The sequence below is a fragment of the Arachis stenosperma genome, chromosome 3 (assembly GCF_014773155.1).
Source record: "Arachis stenosperma cultivar V10309 chromosome 3, arast.V10309.gnm1.PFL2, whole genome shotgun sequence".
Classification (NCBI taxonomy): domain Eukaryota; kingdom Viridiplantae; phylum Streptophyta; class Magnoliopsida; order Fabales; family Fabaceae; genus Arachis; species Arachis stenosperma.
Window position 1 is genome coordinate 857286 of NC_080379.1, and position 22772 is coordinate 880057.

At 35.7% G+C, this 22772-nt stretch overlaps 4 protein-coding genes across 4 annotated transcripts; 2 read left to right on the forward strand and 2 right to left on the reverse strand.

Annotated features, from left to right (window-relative positions):
- Positions 1-2038: 2038 nt before the first annotated feature.
- Positions 2039-3046, reverse strand: LOC130969011 (uncharacterized). Its single transcript, XM_057894559.1, has 2 exons — positions 2344-3046; positions 2039-2199 (listed from the first exon to the last, which is right to left on the reverse strand). Exons 1-2 carry the CDS (start codon positions 3044-3046, stop codon positions 2039-2041), a joined length of 864 nt encoding a protein of 287 aa, XP_057750542.1.
- Positions 3047-6067: 3021 nt separating this feature from the next.
- On the forward strand, positions 6068-8495 carry LOC130969012 (UDP-glycosyltransferase 86A2-like). Its single transcript, XM_057894560.1, has 2 exons — positions 6068-6611; positions 7588-8495. Exons 1-2 carry the CDS (start codon positions 6068-6070, stop codon positions 8493-8495), a joined length of 1452 nt encoding a protein of 483 aa, XP_057750543.1.
- A 769-nt stretch (positions 8496-9264) lies between these two features.
- LOC130966467 (uncharacterized) lies at positions 9265-13496 on the forward strand. The gene is made up of 14 exons (XM_057891280.1): positions 9265-9763; positions 9898-10074; positions 10197-10321; positions 10409-10544; positions 10798-10947; positions 11055-11108; positions 11235-11330; positions 11406-11465; positions 11645-11719; positions 11826-11879; positions 12168-12269; positions 12363-12578; positions 12741-12848; positions 13082-13496. The coding sequence occupies exons 1-14, from the start codon at positions 9341-9343 to the stop codon at positions 13223-13225; spliced, it is 1920 nt and encodes a 639-aa protein (XP_057747263.1). The 5' UTR covers positions 9265-9340; the 3' UTR covers positions 13226-13496.
- Positions 13497-13708: 212 nt separating this feature from the next.
- LOC130969433 (ABC transporter G family member 3-like) lies at positions 13709-18175 on the reverse strand. Its single transcript, XM_057895152.1, has 12 exons — positions 18037-18175; positions 16767-17369; positions 16596-16675; positions 16142-16428; positions 15866-16037; positions 15662-15775; positions 15452-15580; positions 15144-15335; positions 14952-15038; positions 14597-14869; positions 14422-14529; positions 13709-14160 (listed from the first exon to the last, which is right to left on the reverse strand). The coding sequence occupies exons 2-12, from the start codon at positions 17245-17247 to the stop codon at positions 13912-13914; spliced, it is 2172 nt and encodes a 723-aa protein (XP_057751135.1). The 5' UTR covers positions 17248-17369; positions 18037-18175; the 3' UTR covers positions 13709-13911.
- Positions 18176-22772: the final 4597 nt, after the last annotated feature.

Consider the following 22772-nt stretch of genomic DNA (forward strand, 5'->3'; position numbering starts at 1 on the left):
GGTGAGAAATGTCCTTTACAGAAGAGGGATATCAACACCATTGCTGAAGTGCGTACCAACCTCAAGAACTACCAAGGTGTTAGAGGAAGTACATAGTGGAATCTGCGGAAACCATCTCGGAGCAAGATCACTGGCCAGGAAAATAATCCGAGCAGGATTCTATTGGCCGACCTTGCAGAAAGATGCCACAGACTTTGTGAAAAAATGCCAGCCATGCTAGATGCATGCAAATTTCCACGTAGCTCCACCAGAAGAGCTCATTAGTATAACTTCCCCCTGGCCTTTTGCAAAATGGGGGATGGATCTGTTAGGTCCTTTTCCCCAAGCACCAGGGCAAGTTAAATACTTAATCGTGGGAATAGATTACTTCACAAAGTGGATAGAAGCAGAACCATTAGCCACTATCACTGCTCAAAGAAGTCGCAGGTTCCTCTACAAAAACATCATCACAAGGTATGGGATACCTTATTCCATCACCACAGATAATGGAACCCAATTCACCGACGCCACCTTCAGAAGTTTGGTTGCCAGTATGAAAATCAAACATCAATTCACCTCGGTAGAACACCCACAAGCCAATGGGCAAGCTGAGGCAGCTAACAAAGTCATATTGGCAGGACTAAAGAAAAGATTACAGGAAGCAAAGGGAGCTTGGGCCGAAGAGCTCCCTCAAATATTATGGGCTTATAGGACAACCCCCCAATCCACCACAGGAGAAACACCCTTCCGACTAGTCTATGGGGTAGAAGCCATGATTCCCATAGAAATCAATGAGCAAAGCCCAAGGGTAATTCTCCATGATGAGGTCGGAAACGTACAGGGGCACAAAGAGGAGCTCGACTTGCTCCCCGAAGTTCGAGAGAACGCCCAGATAAGAGAAGCAGCATTAAAGCAAAGAATGGCTACCAGATACAACAAAAAAGTCATTCGAAGAACATTTGCTGTAGACGACTTGATTCTAATCAGAAACGACATTGGAGTCAACAAGGCGGGGGAAGGAAAGCTCGCCGCCAACTGGAAAGGGCCATACAAAATCAAAGAAGTATTAGGGAAAGGTTATTATAAAGTAACCGACCTGGATGGCACTGAGTTACCAAGGTCGTGGCATGCTTGTAATATGAAAAGGTACTACAGCTAGAAGCGAACTCTACTCCCTGATGTACTCTTTTCCCAGCTTCATGATTTTTTCCCAAAAAAGGGTTTTTTCTGGAGAGGGGTTTTTAACGAGGCATCATAGTAGAGGCTAAGGGAAATATACTGTCAAGACCCTTAGTAGCAAAAAGGTACCTTCCCGATTAATAAAGATCTTTTTCATTAATATATTTCTCTTAAATATCCTTCTCTATTTTTATATAAGTCTTTCTACGAAACGCGCCGACTTAAGCTCGACAAAACGTGAAAATCCCATGAACCGACCTAGATGGTCGTCAGGATAAAACGACGAGGTACAAGTCGGTGTAAAGAGGTTATACAAGTCGGTCGTAAAAGCTCGGGAACCAACCCGACTCATAGGTCGGAAAGAGATCCCGAGTAGGAAAACTTGGAAAACTTTGATCCACAGATCAGAGTATAATACCGAGTAGAAGAAAAACGCATCGCAAAAATAACCTAAGTCATGAAAACTCACTAAAACGAAAGTTGAGTAAAAAGGATAACAAAAGAGATATGAGAGCCTGAGAAAGTTTAAAGTTTGCACGAAGGCCTTTGCACGAAAAGGCTCAAGAAAACGACGCAAGCAAACAAAAGGCTTTTCCGAAAAAATCAAACATATCAAAATAAAAAAGCATGCATACGCGCAAAGTAACTCAAACCCTTATTCAAAAAGGGGCGCCCACTTTGATTAGAAAACCCTTATCCAAAAAAGGGAATTTATTTTGCTCAAACCCTTGTCCAAAAAAGGGCAACAAACAGAATATTTTGTTTACGGCGTTAAAAGGCCAAAAGCAAATTGTTCACAAACCACCAACAAATAAATATAAGTTTAAAAAAGGGGGACCCACAGGCCGGGCCCCCATATAGCCACAAAAATAAAAAGCAGTCATTTCTTGGAAGCTGCAGAAGAATCACCACCACCAGAAGGAACGTCACCAGGACCGGGAGGAAGAGCCGAAGAGGAAGTCGGAGCAGGAGCTGAAGAACTCGGTGCATCTTTAGAATGAGGAGGAGACTCTATGATCCTCTGCCCTCGAGTCTTTAGGTCTGACTCGGAAAGGACCTCGGGAGCAGGAGGATCAACAATGGCGCCATCAATCACCACTTTGTCAGGATGTAATGGAGAAAGATCCAAGTCGGGGGCTATAACCCTGACCTGCTCTAGGAAAATTCTCCAAGACTCCTCGGCGCCATCCGCAATAGAGTCCTCCAAATCGGCATAAGCATTCCGAGAGTTCAACAGATCCTTCTTCACCTCCACCATATCTTTGAATAGGCTTTGGTAACTCTCCTGGGCCGCCTTCCTTAAATTTTCCTCCATAGTACATTGGGCCCGCAGCTCGCTCTCCTTCTTCCGGAGGTCGTCCCTCTCCTTCCTCAGCTTATCCCTCTCCTCCTTTAACTCCTTCTGATGTTTTTCAAACATAAGAAGCCTCCCCTCCAGCTCCTCGACCTTTGGGGAAATACCCAAGGAGCTGAGGGGAGTCTTCTCAAACATATCCAAAAGTTTGCCACAGACTCCCGCCGCCCTAAAACTTTCTTCGGCCAGAGTGGCAAGGTGTTTCCGAACAGAAACATCATCCATATTAATAAGTGGATAGATGTTCTTTCGGACGAAGGCAAGAGCCTCCGCCCTAACACCACCTTCCCAAGAAGGGCCAGACTCTGAAGTCTTGCGCTTCTTAGTCTCTGGCTCAGAGAACGGTTGGGCAGAAGGGAGTGGTCGAGCCAAACTTGAGGAGGAGGAAATAACAACAGGTTGAGAGGGGGTACCCACGTTCCTAGGAGGAGGAGGAGGGGGAGAGACGACCGCCTTACCCCCGGACCTGGCCCGGGACTTCGCCTTAGCCTCCTGTACCCGCTGGTAGGACTCTTGAGCATTCTTTTTTGCCATATCTACAAAAGAAACAACCAATTTACAAGTCGGTAAAATACAAAGTCGGTATAATACAAGTCGGCGGAAACTACTCGGAAATAAAGAATGCATGCACTACCTATTTGAGACTGAACGAAAGTCGGTGTTCCCTGAAGAATTTTCCTGGTATCCAAATATGGGGACCTCCCCCACGCTTCTCGGAAAAACCCTATAATGGCCGCCTCCACCTCGTCTAGATCATCTAGACCAATCTTTTCGCAAGGGGTGGCTGGCAGCCAATAAAGGGGAAAGCGAGGGGAGAAATGCTCGTCCAGGAAAAAGGGATGGTGACCCTCTACGGCTTGAACCTTGAAGAAAAAGTTTTTGAAGTCGTGGAAGGATTCGTCAAAAAGGGTGAAAATCCTCCGACCTTGAATGGCCCGGAAGGATACCCATTGTTGTTTATTGTTTAGCCCACTAAAGGGCTTAGTCATGTGAAAAAGATAAAAGAAGATTCTCAAGGAAGTCGGGAAGTCCAGAGCGTGGCTTATAAACTGGTAAATCTTCAAGAAACCCCAGGAATTGGGATGAAGTTGAGTAGGGGCAACCTTACAGTGGTGCAAAACGGATACCTCAAAATCCGAGAAAGGAAGAAAAACACCCAAACGGGTGATCATGCATTCATACATAAAGAAAAAATGAGGGGCTGCCTCATCAACTCTCCCAAAACAGACCCGGTCTTCAGGACCCGGGATTATTAGCTCATATTTGGGCTCGTCCTCGTCTGAAGTACAGAGCCTATGATGAGTACGAAGGTGGGTGATGAACTCAGCGTCAACCAACGGTTCCTCCCCAAGGACCGTATCGTCAACCCACTGAGAAAGAATGTCTACAGAAGCCATTTTTTACAAAGCAGAAAGTGGCAGAAAACCTACAAAAAGGAAAAAGAAAAAGAAAATCAAAAAACAAGGCCACTAAAGAGGGAAGATTCGAAACTAGAATCTACGGGTCAACCTATCTACTCGCCAAACAAACATGCAAACATAAAGCATGGCATGAATAAAACAAAACTAACCTTTATCCGAAAATGAGGGTAGGGGAAAACAGAAGCCTTCAAGCGCGAGAATGCAGCACGAACAGGATAAGGAGAAGTTTGAAAGATTGCAGAAACGGAAAATGGAAAGAGAGGGAAAGAATTTATAAAAAGGCTAAGGGGCATAATGGTAAAAAGCGAGGCAGTCATTAATGAGACTGCACCGTTACCAAAGCCCCCAATCCCTAAATGATCCCTCAACGGACACGACGCTTGAATTGACGTAACTGTCAGAAACCAAAAGTCGCGAAAATCACGTCGGTTTCCAAGATCCGTGCTCTTTCAAACAAGTCGACTACGAACCCGAGTTGAATACTTGAACCCAAACCTTAAAGAAAATTTGGGCTCAAGTAGGGGCACTGTTCATACCCTGGCCCAATGATGAGGGCCCAGGTCCAATCGAAAGGCCTGATCCATTAGATTAAGCCTAGCAAAGCACCACCTCCATGCAAGAGGTCGGTGTCAATCCCGACTTTGTACGAAGAAGTCGGTTGTGAGATTAGCTGGCAGATAAATACTCATTCAAATGAGTAACCGCCCCTAAAATCTCTCTAACCACTTCATAAAGCCCTATCTTAACCTCCCTAAGATAATGGGGACGGTTATTATCCTAAAGATACGGCACTACTCCAGCGGTGGTTATTGGCTCACCACTATAAGTACACTGACACCCCTCAGGTATTCCTAAGTCCAATACTCTCTAAGACCTGCTTACACCCTTGCTAACTTAGGCATCGGAGTGTCTTTGCAGGTACCACCTCCCATTCACACGCGAGCACAAGTCGGACGGAACCTCCCGAGTTGCGGACCTACCTGGAGTCCTCCTCCATCATTCACTTGGGCCGCCAAACGCCATCTATTGGACTAATCTCCGGTTACCCACCGTAACAAAGATATATATTTTTATCTTTATTCTATTTTATATAAAAAATATTATACTTGTTCGGGATGTATATAAGTAATAATTGGGTCTTGAGTAATGAAGTCAAAGATAATAAGAAATATATCTAAAATAGTTTTACATTAGTTCTGAAATGGCGAATGAAATACCTACAAATTAAAGAATTTTAATACTTAAGTATAAGAATTTTAGTAGAATTATTAAAAAGTACCTAAATGTGATGTGATATTTATAAGAGAGGGTGATGATTTGATTATTATTCTAAAATTTCTTCCACTTATAGTTGTTTAAAGAATTAGTTATCCCACATTAACAGTGGGCAAGCTGATTTTGTAGACATGCAGGTTACTACAATGGAAAAGTATAGAGTATTAATAGATTATCTATCAATTTATTATTAATAATAATTAATTATTATATTTTAAATACATGTATAAAAAGATATATTTATAAAATATATTTATAAAAATATTTTTATTAAATACAGTTATAGAAAAGATATTTTTATTAAACACATTTATAAAGACATTTTTATTAACACATTTATAAATAAAAGTTAGCAGAAATTGACAGAAATAACTATTAATAATATAACGAGATTGTAATACAATTAAAAGTCTTTTTACTGCACAAAGTCAGAGACGAGTCATAATACCGTATATATTTCAAGTAGATCGAATAAATTAATCTATATATATCTTTTGGATTAATCTCTTTAGATTTAGACAACTTATACGAGACCCATTAAGGATAGATCACTTGTTTAATTTTAAATCATGATATGAATAATATTTTTTTTTTACAAAATATTTATTTTTTTTTATTTATAAAATGTACATATTTTTTAGCAAGATTAAAATAACATGTAGTTTAATTACTGACCAAAAAACTCATCAATATAATAATAATAAAAAATATATTATTATTATTGTTTTCTCTTTTATATATATAGCCAGCATCATGATACATATCATGTGCCTAATAATAAACTCCTTCCTAACTAAAATCTCATCAAAATTCAAAAAACACTAAAACAAACCAAAGTAACAATAGCCATTTTCTTTCCATGGCAACACACCAAGGTCCTCATCACCATGCCCTACTCTTCGCCTATCCCCTCCAAGGCCACATCATCCCGGCGGCCAACCTCGCCATCAAGCTCGCATCCCGGGGTTTCGTCGTCACCTTTGTCAACTCACACTACATCCACTACCAAATCACAAAATCCAATTCTTCTTCGTCTAGCAACGGTGACAAAGAAGAAAAAAATATGTTCGCGGCTGCACGGGAATCAGGCCTAGACATACGGTACACTACCGTGTCTGACGGCCTGCCCGTGAGCCACGACAGATTTGGCAACCTCCACCAGTTCCATGCGGCAATGTTGCACGTACAATCAGCACACGTTGAGGAACTGGTGGAGAATGTGGTGAAGAATTCAGTGCCCCGAGTGAGTTGCTTGGTTGCAGACACGTTCTTTGTTTGGCCATCTGCCATAGCTAAGAAGTTTGGCCTTGCTTACGTGTCGTTCTGGACAGAACCTGCTTTGGTTTATAGTCTCTACTATCATTCCGATCTTCTTGCAAAGAATCGTCACTTTGCTTGCAAGGGTAATTAACTAAGTAAAATCATTCATCATACTTTATTTTTTTTTAATTTCCTTAGCATATTTTAATTAATTCGTCATATTGAATATATATATAATCAAACACTGCTCTATTTATGCTGCGTTGATGATGATGATTGTCTTGGTTTTTTTGTTCTTTCAAAAGCCTGAGATGATACATAAAAATATATGAATGATTACATCGTTTTTGTTCTTTCAAATTTTTTTTCTTTAACTAACAATCAGTTAATAAAATAATTGATAAAAAAATATTAAAGAAAAGAAAGAGAAATTTGAAAAAATAAATAGAGACATTGACTGATTGTGGCTTTAAGAGATTAGTTTCAATCCTTTTCTCCAACAATATTTTAGTCAAAATAGACACAATATATTGGTTTAAAAAAAGTTTGTTATTTACATATTAATTAAAAAATATTAACCTCTTAGATTTTTTCTCTTGTACATAGTATTTATTATATGTTGGTATTCTCTTATTTTATATATGTATATGTATAAATAAAAAAAATATTATTCATATATTAAAATTAGTCACTAAAATCAACTATCAATATATTTATATATAAATATATGTGTAGTTTAATTTATTTTAAATATGTATTTATATTTTAATATTTTTATAATCAATTTTAGTGTACACCTAGCATAATTAGTATGAATATATAAGTTCAAAAAGCTAAGGAAACATATAACACCACATAAACTTAGAGTACAATACGCCCTTACATAGCGAGGTCGTAATCTATTTGTCTTTACCACTTTTCACATGCATCTTTTCTATTTTTTGTTTTGTCTCTTTGTAACCATGTTCGTTAACTTCATTCCTTTAATTTATATGAACAGTTCCCAGTTCACATGGTGCATTATTGCCAACTCTTTACGTGTATTATTAATCATCTCTTTATATTGAAAAAGTATTAGACCTTTTAAGAAAAAAAAAAGGTACCTTTTGTTTTCTTCAGACATGAGGAAAGATTCCATTGACTACTTACCTGGGGTGGAAACAATTGATCCAAAGGACCTAACATCATATCATCAAGAATCAAAAGACACATCTACAATGTTCCACCAATTGATTTCTGCTTCCTTCGTTGATGCTAAAGGTGCAGATTTTGTGCTATGTAACACAGTTCAAGAGCTAGAGCCGACAGTCATAGCTGCATTACAAACTTTTAAGCCATTCTATGCAATTGGGCCCATTTTTGCACCTGGGTTCACCAATACCACCATGGCCACTAGCCTATGGTCCGAGTCAGACTGCACCCAATGGCTCAATTCCAAGCCTCGTGGTTCGGTCTTGTATGCTTCTTTTGGTAGCCTAGCCCATATGACAAGAAGGGTACTTGAGGAAATTGCAAATGGGCTTTTGCTTAGCAATGCGAGTTTTGTTTGGGTGCTTAGGCCCAATATTGTGGGCTCGGTCAAGGTTGATCCGCTGCCCGTCGGATTTCGGAAGGCGATTCGTGACCGTGGGATGGTAATACCTTGGTGTAGTCAAACCCAAGTCTTGGCCCACCCTGCTATTGGAGGATTTTTGACTCATTGTGGTTGGAATTCTATATTAGAAGCTATTTGGTGTGAGGTTCCATTGTTGTGTTTCCCTTTGATGTCTGATCAGTTTACCAATAGAAAACAAGTGGTGGATTATTGGAAGGTTGGGATTAATTTAAGTGATCGAACGGTGATTACAAAGGAGGAAGTCTCGAAGAATGTTAGCCGTTTGATGGGCGGACCTTTAGGAGACCAACTAAAGACTACAGGCAAAGAGATCAAGAAAAAATTGGAAGATGCATTGAGCCCTAGTGGATCTTCAGAGAAAAATATGGAATACTTCATCAAAGATCTAAATACCAAATCCCATGGCCAATGAGCTTTGATCAATTTTCTTAAATAATTAACCAATTATGTATTAGTGTATTTTTTTAGTTTAATTTTAATATACTTATAATATAAATAATTTTATGCTATATTTTAATCAAATTTATGCGTTCAGATAATTTTTATGTGCTAAATTAAATATTTTTACATGATAAATTGAAATAAAATTAAGTTTTTGTATTATATTTAATGTAAAATATATAGAACTAAGTCATGTCTTCGTATATTATTTAGTTTAAGATAAATATGTGTATGAAATAAGAATATTTATTAAAATATATGTAATTTTTAAAGTAGTGTTAAAATTTTTATCTTTATTTTAAAATATTTCAGTTTTTTGTGTTTTTATTTTTTAAAAATACTAAATCGATTAAAATTTTGATATGGCTATTAAACACCATATTAAATCTAATGTCTTTCTTCTAATTCTAGTTGTAGTCTCTAAAGTGAGACTGCCTAAACGTCATATAATCTTTTGCTTTTGTGATTGGTATAGGGGTGTCAAGACCCACGAAAGTAGTGTATGGGCTAGTTAATGCAAAAAAATTGTGTGGATTTTTTTATGGGCTTGTTTACAGTTCAATAAATTATGGACTGATGTCTCTGAAACATACTTGACTAGCTAGCGTGATTTAACGGTAAATATCAAAATGAGTTTAAATTAGTCGTGTGTCAACTCTACTTAAACACACGAGAAGATACCGCAGGTAAGGAAAAAAAAATTAAAATATTAGGGTTTTACAGTTTTACTGGGATTTTGAAACTCATTGTTCCTCATTTACAGAAAAGTAGAAAACAAACACCGAACCAACTCCTCCAACCGCCAATCCTTTCCATATGTCTTCTCACGGCCACGGCGCCTCCTCCGCTGCGCCTGTGGCGGAGCATTTCCTGTCGTCTGGTCGGAGATCCGAGAAGCTGAGCCTTTCAACACTCCAATCGAAGATGAAATGTGACCCGGAGAGTTACTTATCGCAACTCGACGCCCTCCAGAGACAGTTCAATTCCTCCCTTGAGGTTTTCGAGCAGAAAGCTGCCAAGAACTTCGCCTCCATCGCCGGCATCGGCAGTGATCCCACCCTCGCCAAATACCTCGGCGATAGGGCAATGCTCCTCGCACACGTCACCCCTCTCTACCCGGAACACCTCGCCAATTTCCCCGCAAAACTCGCCACTTTGATCCGTTGCGCCGCTCGCCATCTCCCGTCGGGTCTCCGTTGCCGCCTCGCCCAAGCTTTAATTCTCCTCGTCAATCGGAAGGTTTCAATTTTCGAATTTCGCAACTAATCTGATTCGAGTTAGAGTCAGTTGACTACAAGATACGGAAACAATGGAACTGTATAAATTCTGAAAAATGTGATGTTGTAGTGATTTTTTCATTTGAATTTTGGCAGATTCTTGATATTGGTGAAACTCTGTCGTTGTTCATGGAGCTTCAAACCTTAGGTGACAGGACGTTGAAGAAGCTGGCATTTGATCACGTTATTCACAGTATTAAACGCATGAACCAGAAGCATAAGAACGAAGCGAAGAACCGTGCTCTGCAAAATGTCTTGTTTTCAATGCTGCAGGTTTCATTTAATGGGAGTTGAACCTTTTGGTTATGCTAGCTTTGTGGTTTCCTAGCTTGATTATGCTTGTTGAACAATTTGAATGAATGTTTGTGTCTTTGTCTTTGTCGTTTTTTCAAAAGGAAGAGGATGAAGTGCGGGCTAAGACAGCATTGGTCACACTGTGTGAACTTCACAGAAAAAAATATTGGTTTGACGAGAGAACAGCTAATGCAATTTGCACTGCTTGTTTCCATCCAGCATCGAGGTTTTTATTTTCCCCTTTATATCTTGTGGTTGGGTGACTGTTTTGAAATTATGATCTTGGCTTAAAGATAGTTTTTGGTGTTATTAGGATCATGAGAGCAGCTTTATTGCTTCTACTAGATTATGAGAAGATTGAAAATGATAGCGACAGTGATGAGTCAGATATCGAAGATGAAACCAAGGAATCCCCTCAAGTCATCCTTAGTAAGGAGACAATTTATAAGGTGAGGTTGATTGATAGCATCAGTGCATTTTTTATTTTATTTTATTTGTTTAATTGGCTGCTTTCATATACATGTTTCTGAAGCATACTAGAAAACTGTATAGGTAAGTTGATAGGAAAATGTTGGCGATACGATTGTTAGGTGCCTTTGTACATGCATAGTTGCATGCAAATTGAAGCTTGTTTTTGAAAGTAATTGCTGAACTTGGCACTTTCTATAATTTATAATTTATGGTCATTATTACAAATTTCAGGCACACCACCAAGGAACAGCAGCTAGCAAAAAGAAAAAGAAAGCCAAACTAGAACGTGTCATGCGCAGGATGAAAAGAAAGCAACGCCTGTCGACTGAGAGGAACAATAACAGTTATTATTCACCACTTAACCATCTGAATGATGCACAGGTTCATAAAATTTTGTTTCGCCATTGTAGATATAAGAGATAAGAGAGCGTTTGGATTTGGATTTTGGTTTGTTTGATCAAGAACACTATTGCACATGGCCTGTGCAGGGTTTTGCTGAGAAGCTATTGTCACGTTGTCGCAAATGTAATGAAATATTTAAGGTGCATATTCTAATTAAAAGGGAAAAAAAGCTTTCTTTAACGTTGTAACTGATCATATATAACTTTTCTTTGTGTTATGGTTATGCAAGATTATATATTTACTGGTTTTGACAATTAATATGTTAGGTTAAGATGATGATGTTGAAATTGATTGCTCGAACTGTTGGGGTTCACCGGTTAATTTTGTCAGACTTCTATCCATTTCTTCAGAAATATATTCAGGTATTGTATTTGAAAATTTGGTGAAATTTGGTATGTGTATGTACCGAAGTGTGACCCTTCTCACTATGTGATCAGCCCCGTCAACTGGACATTACGAATTTGTTTGCTGTAGTGGTTCAGGCTTGCCATGACAAGGTACAGTATGCTTGTGATTTTTCTTAATCAAACTGTTTTGATTCGTCTCTTCTTATTCTTTCTTTTTTTTTTTTCCAAATCAGAATTTGATTATTTTGTAGGTTTATCATTTATTCTAGGTTGTTCCCTTATGTTATTTTATATCCTATCTATCTCACATGAGCTGTATCTGAATCCAGGTTCCTCCTAATGATGTTCAGCCCTTGTTCAAGCAAATAGTAACTGAGTTTATACATGGTCGCGCTCGTCCTGAGGTGATCCTTTTTGGTTTGCTTAATGTTTAATATTGGTAGATATTTTTATTTCCATGGTCCAGGCACTGAACTTTGATATTTTTATGAATCTCATTGATATTTTAAGGCTATCACTGTTGGACTAACTGCAGTCAGGGAAATATGCATGCGGATGCCATTGGTACTACTTCATAATCCTCCTATTTGTGCATATATGCATTTTAATAACTTTACTAGCAATGAGCATTGTCTTAACTAGTGGGAATCATACAGTGTTGGCTAACTGGCCTTGGGTTCAATTCCTACACGTGCTCCTTCATTTTTAGTTTCACAGTAATAACTCTTTTAGCTGGATTGTTGCATACTCTGACCTTGGAATTGGAGAATGCCCCCTCTACTCTTGAACTTCTATTACCAATGTCCTGTGCATTGTTAAGTTCCTACTTTTATTATGGATTTTGGAATGTAGTTAATGAATGAAGACTTACTACGAGACCTTGCTTTGTATAAAAAAGATCGTGAGAAGGCAGTTTCAGTAGCAGCTCGATCTCTGATTGGCTTATTCAGGGAGGTGATTATCCTCTTTGCTCCTTTCTTTTTGTGCATGTTGGTAAGGAAGGTACCATATGTCTACACAATTTAATTCATAATGTTGGTTTTGCAGCTTAACCCTTCACTGTTAGTTAAGAAAGATCGAGGCTGGCATATTGAAGTTTCCGAACAGGAAGATGATGATGATGTGCACACTTCTGGTGATGATGAAAGTGTAGGTATGAATAGAAGAAAGAACGACTCAGCAAAGAAAAGAAAGTTTGCTGATTTCCAAGTTCCAAATTCTGATCAACTAAGTTTGAAGCGAGTAGACAGCGCAATGTTTGAAGTAAGTACTTTAGGTTGTGTAAATTGGTATCTGGATGATATCTATCTGCAATCTATGCAAAAAGAGAAAAACGCAACTATAACTAAATGAGATGGTGTTTATGTGGTGGTTTTTTTAAATTTCATACTACCCTCCGATTGAAATTATTCATGCACCTTCTAGGTTCATGTAAAGCGAAGGTGGAGCAAGGAAGAAAGGTCTGCATTGGCTAAAGCAGGAAGGGAGGATAGAGGAAAATACCTTCCTAGAAAAGCTGCAAATCAGAAAAAGGTATGTTAGCAGTTCATTCTTGTAAATTTTTTTTTGGACTTTTGAAATGCAATGAATTTTAATCAAATATGCATATCTTAAACTTGGTAGTTGATTCCATAACTTTTTTTAAAGAAAGAATAAACTATCCAGGTTATGTGTGAATTCGGAGTAAGTTTAAAAGGGAAAAATTTATGTTAAATGATTTTGATTGCATTTAACTAAGTTTTGTTTTTATTGTTCATTTCAAACAGACGGGTGGACTCAGCAACCGTCAGAAGGAACGCAAGAAGAAAATGCCAGTGGTTGCAAAGAGAGAAAAGGTTGCAAAATCTCACCTAGAGAAGAAGAAAAACAATCAGCGTGCAGGGAAACAGTTCCGAGGAAGGAAAGCATGAATATGATGACTTATACATTTACTAATGTTATTTAATGTTTTGTTCAGCCAAAAAACCATGCTTAGCTTTTCAATTACACCATACCCCTACTCTTGTCTTCCCATTCTTTATAGACAATTTTGATTTTTGTTTGAGGGCATTTTTAAATTCATAGTGGTGGTTACTTTGATAATAATTTCGTGAGCTTAAATAATCAAACGATTATGTTTTGAACCGTGAAATAATGGTATATGTATTTCGGCTTAATATCTTATTAAAACCACGTACATGACATTTTTGGCCAAACTAATTTTGCTGATGTTGGATTCTCTATGAATATGAGAGAAATTTCTGAGAAAAAGAATCAAAGCTCATCTGCTATTTGGTATTTGATGTTGTGAGTCATTTTCGACTTGAAGAAAACAAGCTAATGCTTACTAAATGATCCTTGAAACGATGAAGCATTAAATAAAAAGCATTGAATTTCAGGGGAGGTTAGTGTATACCTTATTATCATGCATAGCATTACCTAAGCTCAAGGTAGGTCAATTGTGGATTGAGAATGAGATACATTTAAATAATGACCAAGAATTTTAAGAGACATATCCAGCTACAAAAATTCATGATGAACTCAAAACTGATATAGGAAATGCAAAATAGATAAAAAAGAATTTAATTGTACAATGCAACTATGCAAGTAAGCCAAATCAACTAGTAAATTCTGTACCTACTCTTTGACACCTACAACTAATAAGCAGAGATGATTTTCTGCATAATAAAATGAACACAAGAAAACGATAAACAACTGCCATGAGAAACAAAACCAGCAAATTTGACCACTTTGAATTGGTGTCAGAAGAGATGTCATAGATGTTTTGGAGAGCTTGAAATCCTGATATGGTCCTCACCTCCCCAATTGAAAAGGTGCTTCCTAGGTACTCATTCTCCAATAGACCCTACAATGAGAAAATTGCAATTATTGCTTTAATGCAGACTATAGAAAACTAGTTTAACTTAAATCTATGTTATGATTTAGAATTTTACAAAAGAAATAGTGGATTTTATGAATCCTATCTCCTGAAATCTTAAGAGGCATGGGATTTTGTTGTTTTCACTGATTTCTGATATCATAAAAAACAAGTAACAAATTGACAAGGTAGTACTTTTGAACTAAAATTCAAGCAAGGAAGTGTAAATAGAAAATTTCTGAAACTTACCTGAATAGAGTATGTATGAAAGGATATATATGACATTGGATATATCCACACTGGTCCAGGCAAATCATTTCGGATTCTCAGATAGCCGGCGGAAAGCATCATCACTACCTGAAATGGCATGCAATTTTATTAAAACTAATGTTAGATATGACATTGTTCCAAATACTAGACTCACCTGAATGCACAAAGTTGTTAAGAAACTCCAGAAGATATCTTGCCATAAAGTAGCAACAAGTAGCATAAGTGCTTCACTTGCTAAAAGAGACATGAAAATGTTGAGCACAAAGTACATTAAGAAGTTGAATTCATCTCTCAGCCCTACTAGGAAGTAGAAAACTAGACTTGATGAAATGGAGATGAGGAAAAGGAATGGCATGCTGGACAAGAATTGTCCAAGTAAAAATACTAGTGCACTTGAATGCTGGTTAGATTCTTCACATTCATACATCTGCAATATGAGTAAACAGCTTATCATCAGCAACATTTTGAAAGATTAGAGAGTCAAAACTGTTAAAAAAATCCATGATTACCTTGATTTCTTTAATAAGTCCAGGCACGCCGGCAATGCTTAGAAGCGAATAGAATGATACAAATACAAAAATTGCTGTAACTCTAGTCTGCAATGCAACAGATGATAGAATGTTAAGTCATTTGCATCATAAATTGCAGATGTAAACATGACTTGAAAGATAAAATGCAGTTGACATGTAGTGTGAACTCACCCCAACTGAAGAAAGTGAGTGCCCCAAGCCGGAAAATATAGTACCAATGCAAAGTGTAAGAAGCATACAGAGAACCAGACGAATCCAGTAATATTTCCACTCCCTTGACATAACCAATAAAGACCTCCATGTCAAGACTGCTACGCGAGTAGCAGTGCTAGCTTTGCCTTTGTATTTCAGAGATGGACCTTCCTGGGAACCAAGATTTCTTGTTTTAGAAATAATGTGGATCAAACCAATAAAATAAATCATGATTAATCCAGCTCAAGGAACAACAGCTTCAAGCAAAAGTTAATTATAATATATACCTTCTCTGTGAGTTTCATAACCATATTTTCAACAGCAGCTGCATCTGCTGATGATTTATATGTTGCTTCAAGTGTGCAAATAGCCACTGCTGTGTCCATGTTGACCGAAGAAAAGTCTCCATTATCATCCTATAATAAATATAATGTTCATAAAATCTCTGTGACAAAAATGATGTAATTTTAGAAAGAAAAGAAAACATATACATTTACCTGCCAGTTTTTACACATTGCAATTATCCTGTCAAAATCTGTATTGATTGCTCGAAGAAAGTGATCGGAAGGACTTTGCATGATAGGGCAGGGAAATCCAGCATTTGAGAAGTGCTTCATCAAAGTAAATAAAGCAGTCAGTAATTACAGAAAAGGGATCATTGAGAACACTGCAACACACTCATTTTCCATGGTCACTTTTACCTGCAAGCAAGCTAATGTTTCTCCAAAGAACAAAGTATTTCCATTCGAAAGAAGGCATATTCGATCAAAAAGGCCGAAGACTTCTGTGCTGCTCTGGTAAATAGTAAAAATAAGAGTGCAGCCACTGCTTGCAAGTTTCTTCAATGTAACCATCATCAAAAGTGCTGAGACACTGAAGAAAAAGAAAATTACTAGATGCCTCTAAAAGTGTAAAATGCAATCAAGCAACTGATGACATTGGATTTTCAAAGAAATCTAGCATAGCAAGAAGAACACCTGTCCAGACAATAAAGAGGTTCATCTATAAACAGGATTTGTGGTCTCATCACAAGCTCCCTCGCGATGCTAACACGTCTTCTCTCGCCGCCGGAGAGGCCCTTTGAATAACAATGTCCACCAATAAGTGTATTTGCATAGTCACCTAAAGACATTGCTTGGATAGCTTCCTCTACCACATTCTTTTTCTGAAATAAGAATCCTGGGAGTTGAAGCAGAGCTGAATAGTACAGAAACTCTCTCACAGTGAGTGATCCAATCAGATTGGTCTTTCTATCCACAAAACCCTGCAATTCAGAAAATAGCTTCTCATATAACCAAAACTCATTGGTTCATATGTAAACCTGTTCAAGCATGAGTTTATTATAACTAAGCAAATTAAGCTCCATTGGAGTGTTAAACAAAACACAACAAAAATTCCAATACTAAACAGGTAGTGAGATATTGAACTCACATATGATCCATAGGACAAGTGTGATTTCGCCCCATTCACAAACACTTCACCATAAGTCCTGGTTGAAGGATGCAATCTTCCTGAAGTAAAGAAGATCATAATTTCCAATTTAGCTTTAAGCATACAAATACACTTATTATTGAGCAAGGATAAAGCAAGTTGCTTTAAGACCTGCAATGGCGCGTAACAAAGTCGATTTCCCTGATTTAGCAGGTCCCATAATCACAGTCATTGTACCAGGTAAGCCATAACCAGTTGAACTCTTAATAACATTATCAGAGTACTTCCTTTTTCCCTTTATGGTAACAGTCAAATCTCTCCACACAACAGAAGCGCCAACGATCTTATTAGGAAGAACTGCACCCTCCAATATATATGAACCATATGGAGATGCCAAGGAACCACTGTTGAGCTTAGAAAGCGAAGGTGAAGCCGGGGTTGCAACATTGATAGTGTCTCCTCCTCCTTCATCACCTCTAGCTTCAACATCAGTGTCTTCCCATTCAGGTGAGTCCTCAAATGAGATTGGTTGTCGAAGAGAACCCGGCTTTCTAAGGTAGAAGAAGTGACTTGATGGCACCCTACTCGCCGGGCTACTTGCCGATGATGAAGAAGACCGATATGCATCCGATTGAGACTGTATTTCTTCCATGAATCAAAGTCTAAATACCATAGAAATTCAGTAAAAGCCGGTTGTTACATTTGCAGCATACATAAATTTCTTGTATATATTCAACATTTTCTGATCAATGGAGAATTTCTTTCATCAACCACCTGTCATGCAAGTCACACATTTCAGTTAAAAGTGGTAAAATTTAAGACCAATTTGAAAATCTCAAAATATATCAACCAAAAAGAACTATACAGAACACAAAGTTGGCAAATACAAAGTACAAAACAGCTAAAGTGGTTCATTGTCTTTTCTCTTTTCTTCATCAAGTAAGAACACAACAGTTTAAAGGGACCAGAGAAAGTAAAGCGAGGATCTTTAAACAAATCCAAAAGCTAAATAAAAAATAAATAAAAGGGAAGAAGAAGCGGTGTGAGAAAAATGGGAAAAAACAAAAACAAAAACAAGAACAAAACAGAAGCATTTCTGAACCAGATGAGCTTAGAAGAGAAACATGGCTTCCAGCCAAGACAGCAAAGCGTGTTTTTTCCTTCCACTAAACAAAACACAAAACCCATGTTTTGTTTTCCATAGAAAATGGTGACAGGGAACAAGAAAGAACCGAACTTGCACCTTCCTAGAATGTAAAAGAACAAAAAGCACTGAGAAAAATGCAAAGATTCCTCTTTTACCTATGCTGCATACTAAAACTGAAGAATCAAGCCAAAACAATGCAGAAAGATGCCACATTAATCTTATGCTAATAAAGCTCTCAGTGCAAATAACAAAACAGAACAAAACAAAACAAAAAATGGAGAGAAAGAACAGCACCTGGATCTAACTAAGCATTCAGCTGAGTTGAGCTCAAAGAAGTAGTGAAATGTGAAAGCTTTGACAAAGAGAAACACTCAAAGGCAAAGAGAAAGACCAAAGCTTTAAGCTCATATGCTATAAAGACACTGCTGACTGCTCCACTTCAGTGTACTGTGTAAACTTAGAAAATAAATTATTCGATCATGGTTTATATTTTATTTGCTATTAAATAAAAATATAAACTTTGCTTATATTAGTATTTAGTAGTCACACACTCACACTCAAACCTCATCCAGTATTATAGTTTTGTATGCATTTGCTTTTATTTTATCTTTTCTTTTTGTTTTTCTTTACAATAGTTTGTTCTTTCTTTTTCCATTTTCCAAAGACCAATATGGAAATGATGTTGCTTCCATGTGCTAATGCCACAATTTCCAGAACCCCAAAATTGAGGGGGCCAGTCCCCTATAATTTGATCACATCAATGATCAACCAACCTTATTATTATTATTATATTTTACTAATAATAACAAAATTACAATAACTGTTTTTGCATAGTATTGTTAATGTTAGAGGCTAGAATAGAAAGCATGAACTATGTACTATATAAATGGATTCATCAAACACAGATAACACAAGTGTGATGTGAAAGTGATGTATGTACTTATGTAATATGTATATCATTCATTTGTGTCTCTATGGATTGTAAATTATAATTTTTATGGGGAGGGGTGGAGGGAAGTGGTGGGGACAGTTCAATTTAAAGGCTTACTTTTAAAAATATAGATTAAAACTTTGAATGGATGATGCAATTTAAGAAAATATATTTTTCTAGAAAGGAAAAACTCTTACATAAAAACAAGACAATGGACATGGTTTTGCTCCTAATTTTGTGGAGGTTAAGAGAATGAAAATGGTGATAGAGCCTAATTTTGTTTACTACTAAAACTTTTTGGTGTTTCAGACTAATAAAATATTTATAAAAATTAAAGTCACTAATCACTAATTTTATGTAGACCAAAAAATTAATATATTTTTCTTTATCAATTTTCAAAGTATAATAGTTTACTTTATTGGAGGACAACTCAATAAGCCAAAAGAAATGAAAGAAAGTGTATAACTACTGTTCAACTTTGACAAATGCAAAGGAAAACAAAACATAGCATGATTTTGTGAAGTATTTCGGCTCGTTAAAAATCAATTCCTTGCAAATATGAGTTTATTTAAAATTTTGCATATGGTAAGATTTGAACTCTTGACTTCTCTTTAATCAAATGAATTGATTGACAATAGTATAATTTTGTTAGATATTTCTGAATTTGACAGATTAAAAATTAATTTGTCGCAAAATTGAATTTTGGGAAAAAGACAGATAGGTCCCTGACTTTTCAAATTTTTGACAAATACATCCCTAACAAAATTTAAATACAAAAAAGTCTTTGATTTTAACAAACGGAGGACAATTTAGTCCTTCCGTCTATTTGCCTCTCATACACCTAACGGAACTGGCTGACATGGCTGAAACGGTGTACAGGTGTCCGTTACGATGCCACGTTGAAAGGAGAAAAAAGTTCGAAGGACAAATAAGTCATTGACGTCATTTTACAAATAAAGTTCGAAGGACAAATAGGTCATTGAGAATATTTTTTTTTTCATTATACTTCTATTATGCTTTTATTATGAGAATTTAGTTTATAAAATTAGGCTAATTTTTTTTTTGTATGGAAAAAATATTGGTATTTTTGTTAAAAATGGGAGAATGTGGTGTAATTATAGATGGGTGGATTTTTTTGTGGGAAGTCAACACGTGGAGAGCGTGGTGCAACACGTGGGGGGCGTGGTGAACACGTGGCATCATTCTGGGCAACACGTGGGGCGTGTTGAATAATTTCCACAATACTGTAATACACTTCAAATGTCAATATTCAACCAAAACACCAATTTTCTTTCCATATTAAAAATAATTTCTGATAAAATTATGCTTGTATTTTGAAATCTAGTTAACTTGTTTTATTCTACAATTTGAATTATTTGTATTAAAATTGTAGAAATTGGGCTTGTTATGTTTCTACTCTTTTTCTTAAATTGCATTAGTTTAGTTTTAGTGCATTTGTGTATTATATTAGAATTTGTTAAATTGCATTAATTCAGTTTTTATCATACCAGTGGCATTAGTTAGCATCAGTTCATTTATGCATCAAGTTAACATTAGTTCATTTGTGCATCATTCATGTATTAAGTTAGCATTAGTGCATTTGTGTATTATATTAGAACTAGTATTTTTATGCATAATAACATTACAAGAATATATATTTTTTTTAAATTATAGTTCACTTTGTTCTAACAGTATAAATTATGCATGACACAAAAAATTTATAAAATCAAACTACTTTTACAAAAAAGTCGTAAGTTGACAAAAGTTTTTGACTAAGAAGACAAAGATATCTGCAGATAAAAAATTAAATAATAAGATTTTTAGTTATTATTTTTATATGAAAAAGTCTAATTTTTTATTAGTAATTAATTTTAACATTCGTTATATAAAATTTAAAATAATTTAATGTGTATAATTTTACATTTAAAATATTTTAATTGTAAAAAAATATCGAATGACATATTTTGATTTGTCAAATTACTAATATAAAATATAATTATATATAGAGTAAAAATAGTAGAGAGAAATATAAAAATAGAGAGAGGTAGATGAGAGAATTTAGGAAATGACTTTATTAATTTTGAAAAAAAAATTCTCAAAAACCTATTTGTCCTTCGAACTTTATTTGTAAAATGACGTCAATGACTTATTTGTCCTTCGAACTTTTTTTCACTTCCAACGTGGCACCGTAACGGACACTTGAACACCGTTTCAGCCACGTCAGCTAGTTCCGTTAGGTGTATGAGAGGCAAATAGATGGAAGGACTAAATTGTCCTCCGTTTGTTAAAGTCAGGAACTTTTTTGTATTTAAATTTTGTCAAGGATGTATTTGTCAAAAGTTTGAAAAGTCAGGAACCTATTTGTCTTTTTCCCTTGAATTTTATTTAAGAATTGATTATTGTATATATATGATAAGATTCGAACTCTTCACTCCTATTTAATCAAACAAATAAAAGTAACACACGAATAATTCAAATAGTTCACATACATAGCATGATTTGTCAAAAAGAAAAATGCTTAAAATATATAAATTATAGAAAAATTTTAAGTGTATCGAAAATACCAGTATTTCAATTATTTTAACCGTTGATTTTAATTAATATAACTGAAACACCGGTATTCTCAATATACTTGAAACTCTTCTTAAATTATATATAAGGCTGAAGCAAGCACGTAACAGATAACAAGAGATTTTGTTGACAAAAGTAAATAGAGGCTTCTGTTACTGTATTTGTACCTTCCAGTGGCTTACGCCATGATCAGCTGTCCTACCATAATGTTCAATAATGATTACATTGACAACTGAAAAGTAATCATCATATAAATGTGATCTTAATGAAGAAGTTTCTTCTCTGAGGGGTCACTTGCTTAAGTGCTATATGAGTTGTGTACAAGGAAATGAATAATAATGAAAACATATATATAACCGTTGGTATATGAGTACAAATGATAGCATTCATGGTGCATAATGATGAACATTCTAATCATAGTTTGCAGTAGAATGCTTACTGGAGACGTTTATTGAATACAAGACTTGTTTCTTAAGTTAAAAAGGATAACAATCTTCATTTGTTGGAGATTTCAGATTTGCAATCATAGTGAAAATATGAAAAGTTATATACAATAATAATAATAATAAGAGTAAAGCTAGGGAACCAAAAGCATATCAGCCAAAACCCAGCCAAATACCTTTGGATGAATTCAAAATCTCTACGAATTAATATATATGGATGTTTCTTCTACTAAGTATCAGAATGTTTCTTTTTCATATTAAATGGATGTTCTTTTATATATTTTTCGAATTTGTGATTGTTGGAGGTGGATAAGTTAATGTGAGAAAAAAGAGGAAGATTTTTATAGGTTTTAATTAGGTTTAGTTAATTAATTTAAAATTTTTTAAATTTTAAATTTAAAAAGTTTAAAATTAATTAATTATTAATATGAATTAATGTAGTTTTGTTTAGCTTTTGGCTGATAAGCTTTTGGTTCCTTATACTTTTCCTAATAATAATAATAATAATAATAATAATAATATATTTTAAAAATTTGGAAAGAGATTTTTTTTTTTGACTTGGCCTTGGGCCAGAGAACTGACCCAACCTAAAAGGAGTAATTTATTTATTTATTTATTTGTTTGGACTGAAGACAAAAACTTTTGAACCATGAATTATGGGCGAGCCCATGTTCAATTCATCACGAACAAAAAAGAACATGAATTAGGCCTATCCCAGGAGAATTGTTGTCCATCATAGATAAACGCAAATGTAATAAAAGTTAGCCCAAAATGCGCAACGGGAAGCAAATTGTTTTAAAATAAAATATTGAAACGAATAAGACTAAAAGAAAAAAAAAATATGGATTTGCAAGTTCAAACTTCAAAGGGTTCAATATTTATTCAAAAAGCAATTAGCTCATTATAATACATATTTAATTTTTGAAAATTACTACTCAAATTGATCTACGAAATTACATTCGTAATTTCAATTTAGTTGAGTTAATACTCAAAATAGTCTCTGTAATTTGAACTCTAATTCAATTTAACCTTTTAATTTTTAAATAACTCAATTTATATTTTAGAATAAATGACCATTTGTACCT